The 18,938-nt window shown below is 38.7% G+C and overlaps 1 protein-coding gene across 3 annotated transcripts in view; it reads right to left on the bottom strand.

Moving 5' to 3' along the window:
* Window positions 1-18,938, bottom strand: part of LOC306821691 (CUB and sushi domain-containing protein 1) — a 418,062-nt gene that overhangs the window by 126,308 nt on the left and 272,816 nt on the right. For all 3 annotated transcript variants that reach the window (XM_079340244.1, XM_079340245.1, XM_079340246.1), the window contains 8 exons: window positions 18,059-18,241; window positions 17,693-17,878; window positions 12,162-12,302; window positions 7,595-7,716; window positions 6,838-6,910; window positions 5,391-5,529; window positions 3,781-3,968; window positions 3,385-3,576 (listed from right to left, as the gene is read on the bottom strand). In XM_079340244.1, coding sequence (XP_079196370.1) covers window positions 3,385-3,576; window positions 3,781-3,968; window positions 5,391-5,529; window positions 6,838-6,910; window positions 7,595-7,716; window positions 12,162-12,302; window positions 17,693-17,878; window positions 18,059-18,241 — 1,224 coding nt within the window. The remainder of the gene's footprint in view (window positions 1-3,384; window positions 3,577-3,780; window positions 3,969-5,390; window positions 5,530-6,837; window positions 6,911-7,594; window positions 7,717-12,161; window positions 12,303-17,692; window positions 17,879-18,058; window positions 18,242-18,938) is intronic.

Raw genomic sequence — 18,938 nt, 5'->3', positions numbered from 1 at the left:
AAAAAAGTGCTTATGTTAAACGGAAGATACTGTGTGATAGATTGCCTCGGTATGAACTCAATTTGAGACATCCTGACTTTGGCTTTCAAATTGGATTCTTTTCATTTGGCAGCTCAAACCAGATGCTGTGTATTCATCTCCCTCGATAGCACGAACTGTGGGCTGAGTGAGAAGGCCTGCGAGCATCTGTCTCAATAGAGCCTGTTGACCCGCATGATTTCACTGAGGCTGCATGTCCAACTTGGGCCATTATGGCAGTTTGTACTCTGGAGTGGGGACTGATTGTACGATTCATTTGTGTAACATCTTTGTGTGGATGAAAGAAGTTACCGATGGGAACACCTGCACCGACTCCATCTCTGGCTCGCTGCAATTCTACACACTTCACCCTGTGCACTGCACTTCTGTTTTTATGGTCATAGAGTGGAGGCTGCCATGTTCAGGGCCATCTCAAACCAGTTAGTGAGAAAATAAAGTGGACTATAAAATCCCCCAGTAGCAGGTGTGCATTGATGCAGACATACTGTTTATGAGGGTTGAAATTAGCCATATTTTTTACCCTTACATGTTGATACAAATGGACAACAATGAAATAATGCTTTGACTTGAACCTGCAGAATTATTCAATATCCTAGTATGATTAAATAATACAAAACTGACTAAAGCAATGATGTAAATAGTTTTTGTTGTTGCCAACTTACATTACCTTAAATATTTCAAAGCCAGAGAAATATGTAATGTTATAGTTTCAACACCCTGTGTCTTTCGTGGCACCTGCAATGACAGAGTAGACTTGACCGACACGTCACGTTCATAGTCGCAGTGAAAACACCGGATGTAATATCAGCTACTGAAAGCTGCCGTACTGTTGCTGAATGTGCTGCTGTGATAAAAACGTATAAAGGATGTAATCATACTTGGATACATGGGACACATGGAGTCACAGGGAGAATAACTCCCATGATCCCCTGCTTCATCTTTTGTGATTATTTTGATTCATTAGGCCTATTCTAGGGGGCCTAAACCCCCCCTAAATAATTTGGTGTTTTTATAACAATTTTTTTTTTTTTTACAAAAAGTGTTAACAAATTCAATATATACAGTATGGCTAGAATATGAGCTTAAATAAATAATAATATAACCTGTCATAATTTACTTAAATATGATCATGAATCTGTCAGTTTCCCTTCACTTCATCGTGTAAGGTAAAGAGAGGCCCTTCAGTGCGTCGTTATCCAATCCATTCCACTTGTTCATATAGAGACCGCCCACATGACTGAAAATCCAGTCCGCGTTTTTCCTGCGACCTAGCTTACACTCCTGCAGCGTGCGTGTACGTTGAAGTATACACAGAGCGACTAGAACAGCGTTAGGAGAAGGACGTGAATGCAGAATGGATATGAGAAAGTTTTTCCAGAAAGTAAGTATTCTTCTCTGCTGTTAGTAATAATTAGTTGGCTGCAGCCCCCAGCTAACAGCAGAAAGTCCCAGGTAATTAATGAACCAAGTCCTCCCTGTTTGCCAAATAAAAACCTAGCTTGCACAGTATGCACGTCTCACGTTGTTTCGTTATTAGTTACATTCCAGCTCGAAAAGTATTCTGCTGCTTAGCTCGCTAGTTAGTCTGACATGCATTGTGAAGGCCCTGGTTGTTTATAGAGTTAAGTATGCACTCGTTTTACCATATACTATCTTTGGGCTTCCTTCTGGAGCATCAGCTGTGTTTCTCACTGTATGCATGAATGCACATCTGAAATAGGAGCTGAGCTCATTTACTATGATTAGCATCAGTGGATAATAATAATAATAATAATAATAATAATAATAATAATAATAAAAATACAGTTATAAGGCAGGGCAGAGGAGCACAGGGAGTGAGAGGGGAAAGACCTCTACGGGAAAGGTCATCTAAAGGATTTCACAGGATAGAGTCATTTGTGATGTGGACAGTCTTGGAATAATATGGAACTCAATATGAATATGACAAATGTCAAGTCTCATGTAACTTGAGCTTTTATTAAGGAGAAAAAAATATATATATATAGGCTGACTGAAAATAATCACAATAAATAATTTCTCTATGTTAGCTGTTTGTGAAATGTTGTGTTTGCTCACATCCTGTGCATCTCTTGGGGGCTAAACCTCCCCTGCCCTTAAAACCTAGTGACGCTCCTGCTTTCTACTTCTCATCTCCTTCCATTGTACACAACTGAAGCCAAAATACTGTACAATACCATTAGCTGTCACTTTGAGCCCAGACATGCTCTGAACTGAAGGGATCTGGCTGATAGGGCCGCCTCTCCAGCTAATCAAGGCACAAATTTATTTCATTCACACCTCAGGTGTGTACAGTCCGCAGCACAAGAGATTCTTATGTTGGTTTGAAGCAGACGCTCACAGTTAAGAACCTTTGAATGACTCTTGTGTGAGTGTTTGTTTTGTTTCCTCTCATTGTTTACTAATTGTTTACATTGTTTGCTAATCCTGGAAAGAATGCTGCAAGAGCAAATAACCAATTAAAAGTCAACTTCTCAGAAAACACTTAGACATAAATAAGCCCCTGTGTGCACATTAGAAGAGGGGATGGAGAAATCAGCTCCCTCTAATCTGTCAGAGTTAGAAATTTGGCCCTTTTACGTTTCTCATTTTATCTGTTAACATGGAGAAGGCGGGTTTATGACCGATACTGCAACCAGTCAGAAGGGAGAACTCTAGCTTCACTTCCCTCACACTCTTGTGTCGTCATTACAGACGAGCTACAGACATGAGCGTCCACACGCTGCATGGTAGCATCTGTCTGTTTGGGTAAACTTAAGTTCAGATGATCTCGAGACATGCGCTTGGTGCCTGTCTGAATAATTCTATGAATGGCAGCCCTGATAGCCTCAGAGCCGTGAAAGGAGTACTAAGTTGTGTAATAAATGAAGAAATAACCTAAAAACAAATACACACATACTCCAAGTTTAAGTAAAGCACCACAAAAACAAACATCCCTCTTGAGCTGCAGCATTTAGCTAACAAAAAACGAAAAAAAAACAAAAAAAAACATCTTATATAATTATACACAACTGTTTCATTTTTGTCCAAGATTACATTCAGATTTAGAAGATTACCTCCTTTGCCAAGCAAAGGATTTAGTGCTGATTTTGACAGGTGTATTTAAAAGTCCCACTGTTTTAAATAATGCCGGGGGGGAGGCTTTGTCCTCTGTGGAAAAGAAACAGGATGATCTGAAGAATTCAAACTCCATGTGACACATATTCCTGCTGGTGAATTAGTTCTTCACATAATTATAAACCTCTCCTGGAAGAGGAGGCAAAAGGTTTCAGTCGGCTGTTGGTGATCATCAAGAGAGCTCGAATGACAAAAGAGAAATATTCTCACCATCACAGCTGGGAAGAGCGTGACTCCACTGATGATTCTGCTCACAAACAATTGGCTCCTGATCACTCAGTGTGTATCCTAGGTCACATGTAAAAGAGACACGCGAGCCAATGGAAAAGCTGCTGCTGCCATGGCGACGACCATTGACTGGGATCCCTGGATCAAGACAAGAGTCTGACTCCATTTTCACACCTGAGAATTCACAACACACAAACACAAATAGCACAGAGTCAGGAGGGGTGTGTGTACATGAGTGTATGGGTTATTAAGAACTGTGAAGCTGGTTTACACTCCCAGAACAGTGACAAAAAAAATCGTGTTGCTGTGTATGAGCTCCCGCAAGCAATTCAGCATGTATCTACCAGACAGTTTTATCAGTCAGTAAATCAGGCTTACTTTCATATCTGATGCTGAAGCCAGCTGCAGAGCGGCTGTTGTCTGTGGTGAACAACAGGAATAGGACGTTGGACGTAGAAATCAGGAAATGAGGCGCTTGGGTGCCGTGGTATTCACCGATCACAGGAGACGAGACCGAGGGGCCGTCTCTGATCTCTAATGTGTCATAGTTAACCTCAGTCTGGAACCTAGACAGAGAGACGGGCAAAAAATCAAACAAATCACGCACAACAACCAATCAAATTCAAAGGCAACATTTGTATGACTGTTATGCATGATTCATGTGCTGGTATCCTCAAATCCCAAATTATTAATTATAAATAAAGGCAGATATTGTTTTGAAATCAGCAGCGAGTCATGTTAAAATAACATGCCCAGCATTTACACTGAACTCTGCAGCCTGATCACCATTACAATCCCAGGAGACAAAACAACAGACTCTTTACTGGTCCAGCAACAAGCTATACGTCACTTAAACAATCTTACTAAAGCTGTATTCACACATGGACTCCTGAACATTTATGGAAATTTACAGGACAGTGTGGCTCTGACAATCCTTTTGAGTTACTGATTAATCCATGTCCCTCACAAACGGACAGGAGGGGGTGTCTCTGGAGGCAAGACAACAGCGCTGAAAGACGCTGTGGGAATCTAAAATAGCAAAGTAAGTGTTAGAATCTGACAATATTTTAACTTTTTTTTGCCTTCATATTAATGCAGCCTGTGGTTGGATTGTGGGTAAGTATATAGTATAAGATAATGAAGCATCTTCGTTATGGGCAGTTGAGTACTTTGCGTCTTTATCCCTTTCCTCTTCCTCGTGGTGAATTTCCCTGAATGTTTCTTGCCACATTCAACTACAGCTAACCCCAATGTCACATGCATACTCTATTAGGATGCTGAATCAAGGCAGCATCAAGTACGGGTGAAGTCAAGGTGAAAAGTTCAGCAGTTTATGTTCACAGATGCAGCTCACCGTTAAAACATTTTGGACATTTTCAGGAGTCTTGTGCAGGTGTGAAAACAGCTTAAGTGACAATTATACATCTTGATTATTTGAATACAGATGTGGTTTCCGGACCTCTGAGTATTTTACTAGCTTTCAAACTTTTGAGATTGAAACTAAGGAGCTGGGAACCACTGGCACACTGTGCAATCACAGACTGAATATCTGACCAGTCTGCTGAACAATTAACTTCCCTCTGTCCCAGACATTTGCATACACAAATTAAATGCCTCATAGGCGATGAAGATAACTTGGCCTTTACATCACTTCCAAAAAAGACAAATTTCACTGATAGCAATTTCAGGCTACGCTGCATCTGCTTGTGGCTGGTTTCCAGAAAAAAAGTGCAAAAAGCAAGCATTCATTATTTACTGCAGCAGTAAGTCACCGACTACATGTATATCTGACTCAGTTAAAATGTTTCTGAAGGACTGACTGAGACCACAGGGAGGCTGACTGATCCACAAGTACAAAAACAACATGTTTGTTGACTATATCATCCAAATCCCCCCCAAAAAAAGCTGACCTGTGTTCTGGATATCAGAGTAGGACACTTAATAAAATCAGACAAAAAATGTCTCTCCTTTCAGATTTGAACTCGTACCTGTCAAAATGTATCTTCACAGCATGGTCTGGCTGTGCTTCAATCACCCACTGGCAGTTGAGCGAGTCTTTATAAAAGGAAGGCCATCCAGGCGACAGCAGGACACCTGTAGGAGCCGTGAGATGTCCTCCACATGGAGCTACAGGGATATAAACACATACACAATGACATGAGAGAGGGGAATTAATCACTTATACTTGTAACTGTGTTATGGCACGAGCACAAGGTTCACATTACATCCAGTTAGCAGATTCATCATCTGCTCAATTTATTTTAGCACTCTAATCCTTTCTGAATTTCATGATTTCATACATAAACATTTCCTTTCATAAAATATGCCGTGCCAACCTTGTGCTACAGCAAACAACTTTGAGTAGCTCATGTTTGAAAAGGAAAAAAATAATTATAGCATGCTAATTTATAGTGGAAATCAAGTATATTTATGTGTCAAATAAGCCAGCAAAAGCTCCTAATTCTGCTGCAGCTCAGAGGGCTGCAGGCAGCAAATCTGGCACACCTTGACACTAATTTATAGCAAACACTTAGAGAGGAAAAAATCTCTATTATGGCCTCTTAAATTGCAGGAATTAGCTTTGGCTGAGTTTGGATTCTTTCTTTTCCCCTTCAGGCCTGTCCTGCAGCATGCACAGTCACAGAAACACAGAGTTCCTGACCTGCATATGATACATTGCTTCTTTTTTTTAACAATACATAATTTGCAATGGCCTCTCTTTAACTGGGTTACCTCTCCTTTTATTCGCTCTAGCTAATACTTTTGCCCTTTTGATTGCTCTCATAACTCCAGACTTTCAGCCAGCAAAAGAAAATTACTTATTTTCACCATTCTGTTCATGCTGTATCAGTGGTACTGCTGGATGGGCTGCACTAGACACAGTCATCCGAAAAAATAAGATGTTAATATTCTTTCCTGTCTATCGAGAGGGTTAACATTTACTCATTCTTAATATTTAAAAATGTTCTTTTCAGTTGGAGTGTTTCCTCCATCCCATTTATCAACAACGACCAACGTTTGATAATGTCATTTAGATGATGCCATCATCATGGAAGGGAAACTGAAAGATTCACAAGCCAGTGGTTTCCATTTGATGTTGTAATGTGTTGAAATAGCCACACTGTCCTTGCATTATGACTCACACATATGAGCTTATCTGCATCTTTGTAAATCAGGGTCTGAAATCATAATACATGTATCTCTCTGGATGTGTTTCCAGCAGAACTTGTGCCACTCTCATTTTTCTCACAGAATCGGAACGCCTGTGTGGGGATGCTGCAGGCTAAAGCAATTAGAAGTGGGAGTTTATACAAATTCTAGCACATTCAAGGAGTCAAACCGTTAAATGCTTTGTCACTTTTTTGTGCTGTCAAGTGGAACATTTGGAATTAATACACATTGCACTTTGTAAACACGCTGTGTATGTCTGTTTACCTTCACAGCGAGGTACCGCTGCAGACCAAACAACATTCCCATCGTGGATGATGCAAGTCACCTGATCGGATCCCTGTGAATACATCAATGTATGACATCATGTTACCTACTTGAGAGCTCCTGGGGGAGTTTTTACTGTTTAATGAAATCGAGTAAAATTAATACACAAGTATGCTAGGAAGTCAGCAAGGAGATCAAAGTGGCCTAAATGGACACAAACTGAAAGAACATTTATAACAGGACACATTATGTAAAAATTAGGATACATTACAGTACCTCATTATAAAAGTGTCAAATTTTAACTCCATACATAAAAGGATATACACATAGAAACATGTATGTGATACTACACCTTTTGCATTCCTGTACCAGTACATATGCGAATCTCTCTAAAACATCTATGAATTTAAATTAAAGGCAGGGTTGGCAATTTTCGCTCGATACGTTTTTTTCAAGATTTTGGTTGAAATTGTCTTTAGGTCCCGACAGAAATTAATAACTAATGTGCTCGAAAAAAGGAACAAAGAAAATCCGTAATCTGTAAAAACTTTGATCATTGTCTGCCATGAGGTACCAATCTGATGATCCAATCACCAATCATGCTCGTACTCTACCTCTTGCTTGCACTAAAAGCGTGTCACAGAGGACGTAGTTGAAAGAGACACGAGAAGACAGTTTCTACACAATGCAAGCGATGAGCTGGTTTTGATAATTACCAACCTTGCCATTAAGTAAACACCAGGTGAAGGAAGTTTACCTGTGTCCTGATGAAGCCTTGGTCACAGCGAAACGCCACAGAGCTGCCAAGCTGAAACTGGTCACCATACCTTTGTCCATTGACAGGAACTCCAGGGTCATGACATTCATTTTGACCAAAGGCTACAGAGAGACAACAATGAAAGCAATGTTTAAATGAAGAGACAAGGGGAAACTTTGGATCAAAACAAGCAGGAAGCATAGAAACATTTAAGAGAATAAAGAGATGAGTGGAGCTCCAGTCTATGAAAAACACTTATGATACTACATACAGATATTTTAACTCCTTCAGGAGTTTCTATTTCTTTAATATATCAAAATGTGTTCCACGAGAGAGAGAGAGAGAGAGAGCGAGAAAGAAAACAGTGCTGCATTACAGTCTGTTAATATGACGTCTCCACTGATATGGAAATATGGGAATGGAATTATCTTCAGGGGATTCTACCCTGTCATGTTTAGCTTATGTTATCCTTATTCCAGAGATTAACCTGATCCCGGCCAGAGCACACAGCCAGTGATTGGACATGTCTCAGGTTGATTAGCTACTGATGGAGATGAAATGAGAGCTGATACAGAAGATGGGCAGAGAGAAAAAACAAGAGAAAGAGGAAAAGGGCAGGTACACCAACACAATGAATATGTACCTTTATAAAACACAATTGGACTGGGGTAATTGCATTTTTCATCTTTTGTTTTCCATTTCTTCATTAGTGTATGCAGGGCAAACACATGCTGCATACAAATTTTAAGTAGAAAATAATCTTATTGTCTGATAAAGTAAGAAGTGGTGGAGACAAGTTGGGATGGATGAAAAGAAGACATATGAGTCATGTGTATTAAGGAGAGAAAATACAAAAAGAAATGTGCGCGTTTGCTCAGAAAAGGGAGAAAATTGCTGTGATTATTTTGGACAAAAAGTGCGAGACAAGGTTGAGTGAGAATATATATATATATATATAAAAAAAGGAAACAAATAAGAGTCTGAGTCAGAGTGACAGACGGAGATCGACATGATTTGATTTGAGAGACTAGAAAATAAAAAAATAAATATCTTAATAATAGGATTTGGTCGGAGAGACTGCGAGCGACTGAGACAGAGAAAGATGACCTCTAAAATGTGACTGCAATGTGTTGAACATTTTTCTCTTTATGAAGAAATATCTTCAAGTCAGGACATTGTACAGTGTGTGCCTTTGTGTGTTCATCATGTGACTTTTAAAGGGTTGAGGGCAGTCTTTTTTATGTGCTTATATCATTGTCTTGTGTCTTGGTTTTAGTGTTACCATACACTGGGCTGTGGCTCTGCAGCTAAACGTAAACTAATAGAGCAGAGTATCAGTTGTTGTTTTTGCTTTAATTTACAGATAAGAAAATGAGTGAGATATTAGTGCACAGCTAATTTGGGGAAGATTGAAGATCTAGTTTGGTCCCGTGTTTGACAGCAGTCCCAATATTGTTTGAAAACCGCCTAATTGATAGAGTATTGATAACTGCAGCTGAATGCAGTCTGTCCACATGGTACCCTCAGACCCTACAGGATCAATTTACAAACAAATCAAAGTCAAATAATCACAAAGGTAATTCTCTCTGACCGGTCTGCTCAATCGATGCTCTTTGTGCATAATCTCATACTCTTGCATGCAAAGTTCGATTTAAGTTCTCAATCATCTATGTATGGAACAAATATTTATCCTATTAGCGATATCGAATACAATCCTTCTTAAATCCTTCTCTTGCAATTAACATAGCAGCCTTAAATGAATTTGATTTGATTGGTAAAATGTGTATCCAATCCTCAATGATCACATTCTGAGACTCACACTTAACTGGAGAACACAAGAGAACAATTTAAATGTGGTTTTACCAAATGCAGATGACACAATAAGTGTATGACACCTAACTGTGAATTATGGAGTTTCCTCTCATGCCTTACATACTGTATATACTATCATGTTGGTGTATTGTTGTTGTAGTTGGTGTCTGTTTGAGGCCTGTGTCTAATCAAATTCAACACTGAGGAAGGCCGAGTGCTGAAACGCGTCCATTGTTGTTTTGTATGCTGCTCTAACCCAGATAAAGGAAACTTGAAGGACATTTGGTGTGCTGACTTTTCTATTTTTCAGTCTTGTTGCGGTCGTGCACCTGAAACTGTATTTACTGTTGTGTGTGCTCCTATTGTAGCTCCATGCTCCTGTTTTGTGACTAATTAAAGAGCAGGTTTTTAAGTTTTATGACAGCTCCTTCGAGTTTAAAGTAGGAACAGAAATGTATTTTATGTTGTACATTAAAAAAACTATAGAGGCCTTTTGACAGAAAACGTACAAAAATGTTTGGTTTTCTTAAGGCAAAATGTAGATTGTGTGTGATCCAACATTTCAATTACATCCTCAAAAAAACAAAAACAAAAAAATAGTCAAATACTTTTCTTTCAGACATAGGTGTTCAATAAGTGACTTTGTCACTGTGGCTCAGTTGGTGGAGTTGGAGATAATTCCTTTTTTATTTTTTACATTATATTCAATTATACTGTATATACGTGTTTTACTATATTTAGTGTTTATTGTTATTGCATGGCCTTGCAGAATAGTCGTTACATTTCACTGCACATCTGTATGAGTATGTTACAAATAAAAATCTTGCATCTTGGTCAGCTCTCAACCGGAAGGTTGAGGGTTCGATCTCCAGCTTCTGCAGCAATATGTCAGCCGTGTCCTTGGGCAAGACACTTAACCCCAAATTGCTCCCATTGCTTCACTGGCAGCCTTGATACATGTGTACAGATGGGCTTATTTACTTCTGATGGTCACTTTACACAGCTGCCATCAAGTGCTATACAAGCTCAAGTCAATTTACCATTTCCTGTATATTGTGTCCAGACACAGGTGAAGTTGAAGAGGATTTCTGTGTGAGAATTACCTTTAGAAATGATTTAATGTGACTATTTCCTTACATTCAAATCTGTGAGAAGATGAGTCGAAAAAAGAATGTGTTAAGATCATGAATATGCATCTTTTTTAATCAGCGCCGTGATACTGAAAGAGGATTATAAAGTATCTTCTTTTGTCAAAAGTCATCTCTTGGAAAGAGTCAGAGGCAAGGTCATTTGGAGGCAGTGTGTGAAATGGTGCAAAACCGCATGGAGATCCCAGAGAATTAATCAGAGTCAGTGATGCAGAGCCGGTTCAGCTCAGAGCAGATAAATACACAGGCTGCAGTAGTACGGTTCAAAGCTGACAATGGGACAGGCTTAACTAGGCTAAGCATGTTTAAGACATGAGATCAGATGATCAGTCAGGCAGAACTAGTCGAGCCTAAGAAAGTGAACTTTCTCAGTATTCATTGGCGCTGTATTAATCATCGTAGGATTATTCAGTTTTAGGTATTATATAATGAGACCTTTCCAACCTGACCAATTACTGAGTTTAATATGTGTGCTCCAATGGCCTTTAGTGCATATTAGGAGATGTCAGCTGATACTTCAATTACGTGCCTGAAACCCTTCAAACCCTGATATTTGGGAAATGAGTGAACTAATAAGCTTCAGTCGGCAGACATAAATGCTAAAAAGTGCCTTTTATAGCCTCCTGTTATATATGCAGCTGAACAGCGATGCCAAGACGACCAGTGATGTAAAATCTAAATTGCTGCTCTCATGTGGCACTCCTGCAGAAAACTGAATCCTTAAATATTCTGGTTCATCCTTCTTAAAATCCTTAGATTCACTCGCCTGGTGTCAATCAACCTGGTGATCAGGGCCATAAAAAAAGTGATCAATGATCTAAGTAACTATATTATGATTGTAAACCCAACTTTATTATGGTAAATTATACATGTTAAACCAATAGTAATAGAACAGCAGGAATTGTAACGTTTTAAACATCGAGGCATACATCTGGAGAGGGAAATATGTCCTGATATGGAAATCATTCTGTATACTGTTACTGTTCTGTTATACTGTATACTGTTACTGTTCTGGATCCAGTACAAAAAGCTGCTGGTTTTCTTCTCCTACTCATAGCGAGAAGGTGACATCAAAATTCTGCTTCTCATGAGTTACTGTTATTTTGTTGCTGTTAATTAACTTAAACATTTAAATCTAGATTTAAGCTTCCCTGCAAATATCTGTTGTGGACAAATGAGACAGATATAACAGATTATACAAATATTTAGGGTGCCCGTTCAGTTTCAAGTAAGTGATGAAAATTTTTTTAAAAGGTACCCTACAAGAAAGACGAGGATGGTCTTTATACAATCAAATGTTCCAAGATAGAGGTACAACCCTGCGGGAACTTTACACCAATCGTTTTGACGGGTTTGGTGGAGAGCTTGCTGCAAACAAAATGCATGAATGCATCAGCAGGGTTATTAGTGTATGTGCAACCAATGCTTACATCAATTACTTTCTAAGGTGATGGCATTATGGAAGTAAATGTTATGGATGAAAGATGTATGATTGAGCGAATGGAAAAGCTCAAAATGTATACCTCATAAAATCTTAAGTACAGGCAGACAATTCAGAAACAGGTAGCATACAAAGAAAGAGAAGTTAAGGTGCAGGAAGCACTTACTTGTGTAGCTGATATTGAAGCCTTTTCCGGTATTAGAGTGATCAGATTGAAATTCCAGTCTGATGATGTGTCCGTTTGAGGCGATCTGTGATGGGACATCTTTACCTGAGAACGTCCCGAAAGTCGTTGGCTCAGACAGGCCTGAAAGAGAACGAAGTGTAAAGCAATCTTTTAGAGAAACGATTAAATGATGTTTATCAAATTGTGTCTGTATCACATTAGGGCCAAGGACACACTTGTACAGGAAAGTAGATGACTTCTGTAAAGTTTGAAAACACACCAGCCTGTGAGAGCTCAAGATATGTATTAAAGTTAAAAGTGCAAGGACAAGATGAAAAAACTTTTGGAATATGATTAATTATACACCACAGCATAGTACTCTACTTCTCGAGGATCCATCAGAAATGGCTAGCAGTGTTAGCTCGTCACCTGCCCACCAGTCATTTCTGATGAAAGAATATAATGGACAAACAATATTTTCACAATTCACTGAACAAGTTCCCTGTCAGAGTAAGACACAGAGGCCTAATCCATCATTAGTTGTGAATTCAATATTATAGATATAAACAGAAGATTAAAATGTTTGTTCTCTGCTTCGACTTCACAATAACACTGTGGAAGGTTTAAACGACATCAGTGGCTTACATTGTCTAAGTCGCTCAGAACATGTGTCTTTTATAGGTCCAGAAGGATAACTTGCTTCTTTACATGGGTAGACATGTTTTTCACACTTTCACACTGGTACTACATTCACTGAAAAGGCACAATTCTGCATTCCACAATTTAGAAGTATTAATCTGTCCTGGTTTATGTTAAGAAGACAAGTACAGAATCTGAATACACACTTTTGTTTTTGTGTCACATTTTCTAAATGATTGATATTAAAACTGAAGATTATAATACAAAAAAAACTTAATCTCTGTGACCTGAAATCGACAGGCTGCTACTCAGAGCATCATTGGACAGCCTTTAAAAACACGTCACGTCTTGGCAGCCAGACTCAGCAAGGGATCTGCCAGATCCTAAAGCAAACCAGCCTGACATCAGTGCTTCACACAGCTACTAAAGGTTGTTGCTCTTTTTCTACGGCTGCTTTTAAGTGAGCCGCAAAGAAGCTGATATGAAGGCTCTTTGGTGTTCTGGTCATTAATGCTATTTTCGCCCGAGTGTGTTTTCAACCAAGCACCGCTGGACAATCCTGTCACCGTGGCAAGGTGGCATTATCACTCTAAGTATCAATCATCCCCTTGCAGGTACATGATTGCAATGAATGGCTGTACCTGCCTGCTAAGTTAAGGTGTGCTCTGGCATTAAGGCATTGCTCTATAGCCATTAAAAGAGCCACTGTATACCAACTCAATGGCCCAGAAACCATTACACCCCCCCACTGGCCTGTACAGCTGTAACCATGCTTCACCTCCTTTCTGTCTGAGACATTTGTGTCACAGAATCGGACCATTTGCTGCAACAAATGGTTCTACACTTTTCTTTGGCAGAATGCGCTCTTGCTATTGAGGGAGCTCCCCAATGATCCAACCAGCATCGATAAGATTCAGCAGGGAGCGCAATAAAACCCTGAAGAGCTGCAGAGTACAGAACCCAGCAGGCCAATATCAGAGAGATATGGAGTATGCATAATGTACAGGGAAAGAAATGCCTTTAGCCTCATATTCTAATGAGATACTAGAACAGGAGGAGGCTGAGGTGGTTGATGGAGGAATCAATTGCAACAACCAGGAACAGCTATTTGGAGCAGGTAGAAATAAACAGATTAACCACCAGCAGCAGCGTGATAATCAAGAGTAAGCGATGGGAATTGTGAAGTTTATGACCACCTTATTGTCTTGATTGCATGTGATTGGAAATTTATTTTGAGATTGAACAGTGATTATAAATGTCAACTGATGCTGATAAGCTATTGGCATGGACAATTTCCTCTCTCCGCCAGAACTAACACAATGCTTGTTGTTGATAATGGCCCACCAGGAGTCCAGAGGATTGGTGTTGCAGCAGGAGATGTGATTCATCAGAAACACCTGCAGGTTGGCGCGGCTAGGACAAGCGGCACCAGTGATTATTCACCGTGACCGTTTTGCTCCCTGACATATGCTGTGTTCATCCACTTAGGGACTTCTGCCCAAATGGATTCATGTTTGTATCTTTCCTTCTGGCCTGTTCATGTATATCTTTAGAGAATGAGACTCTCAATAACTACAGAAAAACTCAGTGGTGAGTTTAAGTGTTTGTCAAAAATACATTTGTGTTCAGAGGCCAACCCATCCCCATCATGGTTTTCTTTTTGTGTGTTATAATCAGTCACATTCATAACACAATGATGTGCTTATTCTACGTAAATCATAAATAAACTATATTAATGTCAAAACATTTTGTTATGAATACTTTCATATTTTCTTTCGTCATATCCAAATTTGCAGTGATGATTGCTGGGTAATATCTGATCATGTGATGTTGCTAGTTTTGGCGAAAATCCTAATAAAATGTAGTAAAATTTACAAATAAACAAAGAAACATAACTACATTAATTATTTGAATCTTCGGAAATGCTGACAGTTTCTGATAGGATCTGGGCAGCAGATTTGTTTGTACAAGCAGACAAATGCACACTGTCAATTTGTCCTTTGTCTGCTTATCTTACTTTCTTAATACCTAACCCGTCATTTGAATAGAAATACTGCAGCATTATGTTAAAAACATGTTTTTTTATGGTCTTTGCACAGTCACTTCCTGTATATGTAGTCACAGTAGCAAAGTCCAACCAGTGCACCTGACCAAACCCTTTATTTAAGGCTACATAACCCAAATTAAAAACTTTGTTGAGCAGCAAATAGCAATGACACTTGAGTTGTGTTGAGCTCTGCTTTGTGCTAGTGGGGAGATAAGTCACTTTTTGACCAATAAATAAAAACTAAAGAAAAAGCTTCATTTCCAGACAGAGCAAAGACAAGTTGCCTGAACTTGTTGGCAGCATGATCATGGGCCTAGCTCTGAATGGTAAAAGGGATCTCTGAATGGGAGGGAAAATTGGTCTTAATTCATGCTATAATAACACATTTGAAGCAGCACTAGATGACTTGATGGCAACATCTCTCTTTAGCCCACAGCTACTTAGTAGCTAATGTCACTTTTGGCTGAAAAAGACGATAAGAAGATAAGATTAGCCCCATTTTAGTGTTACACAGAAAAATAGGAATGTTTGTAAGGACATTTATGCAGTTTCAGCTCCAGCTTCAAATCCTATTTCCTATTTATTTTTTTCATTTGCTCATTGATTGAAATTGTACCCTAAAATGTGAAAGCCTGGAACACAATGGCAGGAATTAATAACATAGTTGGAGCTTTTCATTCTGAACATGACGTCAGAGGAAAACAAGCTGCCTTGTTAATATAAAGAATTGAGACAGCTCCATTGTAAGAGAGTTTTTGTGAAGAATTCAAAAACAGTCATTTCCCTGTATTAGTTGCTGATTTGCTATTTCAGGGCTGTCACAATATCACGTACAATATGAAGATTGTGATATTGGTGCCGTTTCATGCCTTAGCTCAGAAACCATCCAATGCTTTAAACATAACAAAAAGCAATGAGTTTGATTGACTGCAGTGCATTTTGCAGTACATTGAGTATGTTGTATCGAGAATTATTAAAAACTCCTCTTATGAATTCTATTACAAAAGGTGCAATGAAAAGCAGAAAGTTGAAAACTCTGCAGAAAACAGAAAAGAGCATTAAAAGCACTTGAGTAATAAAACTGAAATGGGGATTCTTCAGCAACACTACAAAGTTTTCTTTTCATTACCTCCTTGACTTTTGGATCCCTTGTACTTAGACTCAATTAAGCTACACAGCGTCTAGGTTGCTAAGAGCCAGTGCCTTTGTTCTTCAGCAATCCAAAAAGCTCTTTTACGTATTCATCATGGCATTGATAGACAAGAGAGCAGGAAAGCAATTCAATGAGAAAATAGCTGTAAGAGTGACAAGGTCTGCAGTTGTCTCATGTTGGAGCAGAGATTGAGAGAAAAGCCTTTTGTATCAGTCTATCACTACGCTATCTTATATTCCAAATCAACAATGGCTTTCAGATTATGTCAACCATTTACTCAGTTTTTAAAATGGATACCTTGAAGCATTATTAGGTTTTCAGGCTACAATTTTCAAGCTTGAGAGACTTAAAGGTTATTACGATGGTTACTCTGTTTACAATTACTTGCCTTTTTTTTTTTGTTTTTCAAATGTTCTATTACCCAGGGGTAAAGGAACTAAAAACAAACCTGTGTTGTGTGTATGTATGTAAATATGTATGTATGTAAATATGTATGTGCGGGCGTGTGTGTGTGTGTGTCTGTGTGTGAATGTTTCTCTTTATTCAAAAGCCATACAGCAGACATAGCCAACACATTTGCTGCATTACTGCAAAATTGTTGTTGATAGGATTTGATGATTTTGTGTTTTAAAGGTCACATGTTGTGCAAAAAACCCTTTACCGTGTTTTTTTTAACACAACTACATGTCCCCAGTGTGTCTACAAACCCCTAAATTATGATCCACTTTTTGGAAAATGTGTTTTTTAAACAGGGCTGAAATAGAGGGGTTTATAGGCATGATCAAATACAGGATCAAAGTAGATGTATGGCAATAAACTTTACAATAATTTGTGACCTTTAAAGTTTGACTTGCACAAAGAACATTGGAAAAATGGCAGTTTGATTATTTGTGTATAATTTCAATGCAATACTTATGTATAGATCCTTTACCAGCTATCAACAAACCTTTGCCATTTAGTAAACTTACACTTGCTGCTTAAACTTGACTTTTTTCTTGACATATTTTCACTTATTTAAGCTTGACTGAAAAATAACGTCTAAACCAATATATGTATATATATATATATATATATATATATATATATATATATATATATATATATATACATGAGCGTTCCTCTTAAAACTCATCATAGATTTTAAAATCAAGAAGTCATGTAAATTGAAGAAGAAGCTTTTTCTATAAAAAGAAAACCTGGAGTGTGGTAACCATGTGGCAGCGGCAACAAATAGCATTTAAAGTAACAACTTTAATGTCAGTTTTCCCAAAGCAACAGCACTAATTGCCCTGCAATTTTCACAACTCTGCTCCAAAATAACATCCCTGCAGAGGGACATGTTTACAGCCAGTCAATTAAACACAACTTCATCTTTAATGACCATCCAGTCAAACCCGGGATTTACTTGATTCACTTTAAATCAATAACCTTTATTGCAACGAGGAGCAGCCATGTAATTGCTATTCATCTAACCCTCCCATGTGCCTGCCGGCCATTCATCATCCAAAGCCAATCTGAATTGTTCCTTATCTTTTCAATTCAATCTGAGGTGAAGTTTTCGACAAGAGCTCTCTCTTTTTTATCATTTCACAGACCAGTTGTTCTAAGATAAATGTATTTTTTAAGGAAAAAGTGAATCTTTCAATTTAAATTGAGTTCCATGTTGTTTCAAAAGTTAAGATGTATAATTACCTTCATCTTTGACCACCAACCAGTCAAACTGTGGCTCCAGGTCAAAGTCAGAGAAAAGGAGATGAATGCGACTTCCTGGTTCAGAGATAATCAGCCACACACAGTTCAGGTTGTTTCCGTACTCCTCGGGGTAGTTTGGGGACAAAATAGTCCCTGATGGAGCCGTAAAGTTGAAGAAACATGAGACTACAAAGAGAGAAAGGAGGAGGAAGGAAGAATGTAAGGAAAGAAAAGAAAAGGCTTAAGACAATGGTCTGTCACAAAGGCACGGATAGAAAGATAGATTTAGAACAGTGAGTAAGAAAGAAACAAAATTCAGATGACACAAAATTTAACTGAAAAATAAAATCAAACACTTCTACTCACAGACACAACTTGGTTTATTGCCAGACCACTGGTTATTGTGCTGACATGTGATCGTCTTCTCTCCCACCAGTTCAAAGGCCGACTGGCAGAAGAAGGTCAACACATCACCGTGCTGAAAGCGATCGCCGCTTCGACGACCGAATGCAGGCACCCCAGGATCTCCGCAGCCTCCTCGGTCGATCTCTGTATCAAGAACAGCACAGAAGGCCATGTTTTCAAGCTGATAATGAATGTCAACATGTGACAGGATGACATTCAGATAAGGGGTCAGGCTGTTGTTTGTACCGTGGGGTTAAATGGCAATAATGTGCATACATTGATATTTCATACAAATACAAAAAACAAACAAGTAGTCAAGACTGCCTAAATTGCGGATTGAACATCTTGGCTCAAAAAGACTACACAAGATATTTGCAGACTATTTGTATTGTTATCCGTGTACGTTTGCCATGACAACCTCTGACACATTCTCTACAGGTCATCAGAAGGGGAGAGAGAGATATACGCTGTTATGTCTCTTTTTAAAGGCAAGGTTCTCATGTTCTCAGTCTCATGTTCAATATGAAACCCCTAATGCAGCTGTGTTCATTGTTTTGTGCAGCTGTTTGCTGATGATGTTATTCTGCACTCTAATTAGTTTGGCTTCGTTAATATGAACAAGTGTTCTTACATGAAGCTCATTAGTTGTAATGGCAATAATATTACTGCATTTTATTTATAGGCGCCTTTTCATGACACTCGAGGTCACCTTACAGAAGAATAAAAACAACACAATAAAACACAAACACAATCAACAACATGAAAACAAAGCAGCAGCAGTGAGAAATGTGAGGTCACACAGAATGGGCTCGTCTAAAAAGGTGAGTTTTGAGCTGAGATC

The sequence above is a fragment of the Symphodus melops genome (genome assembly GCF_947650265.1).
Source record: "Symphodus melops genome assembly, chromosome: 3".
Taxonomy (NCBI): Eukaryota; Metazoa; Chordata; class Actinopteri; order Labriformes; family Labridae; genus Symphodus; species Symphodus melops.
The sequence above is the reverse complement of the archived record's forward strand: the minus strand, read 5'-3'. Positions and strand labels throughout refer to the sequence as shown.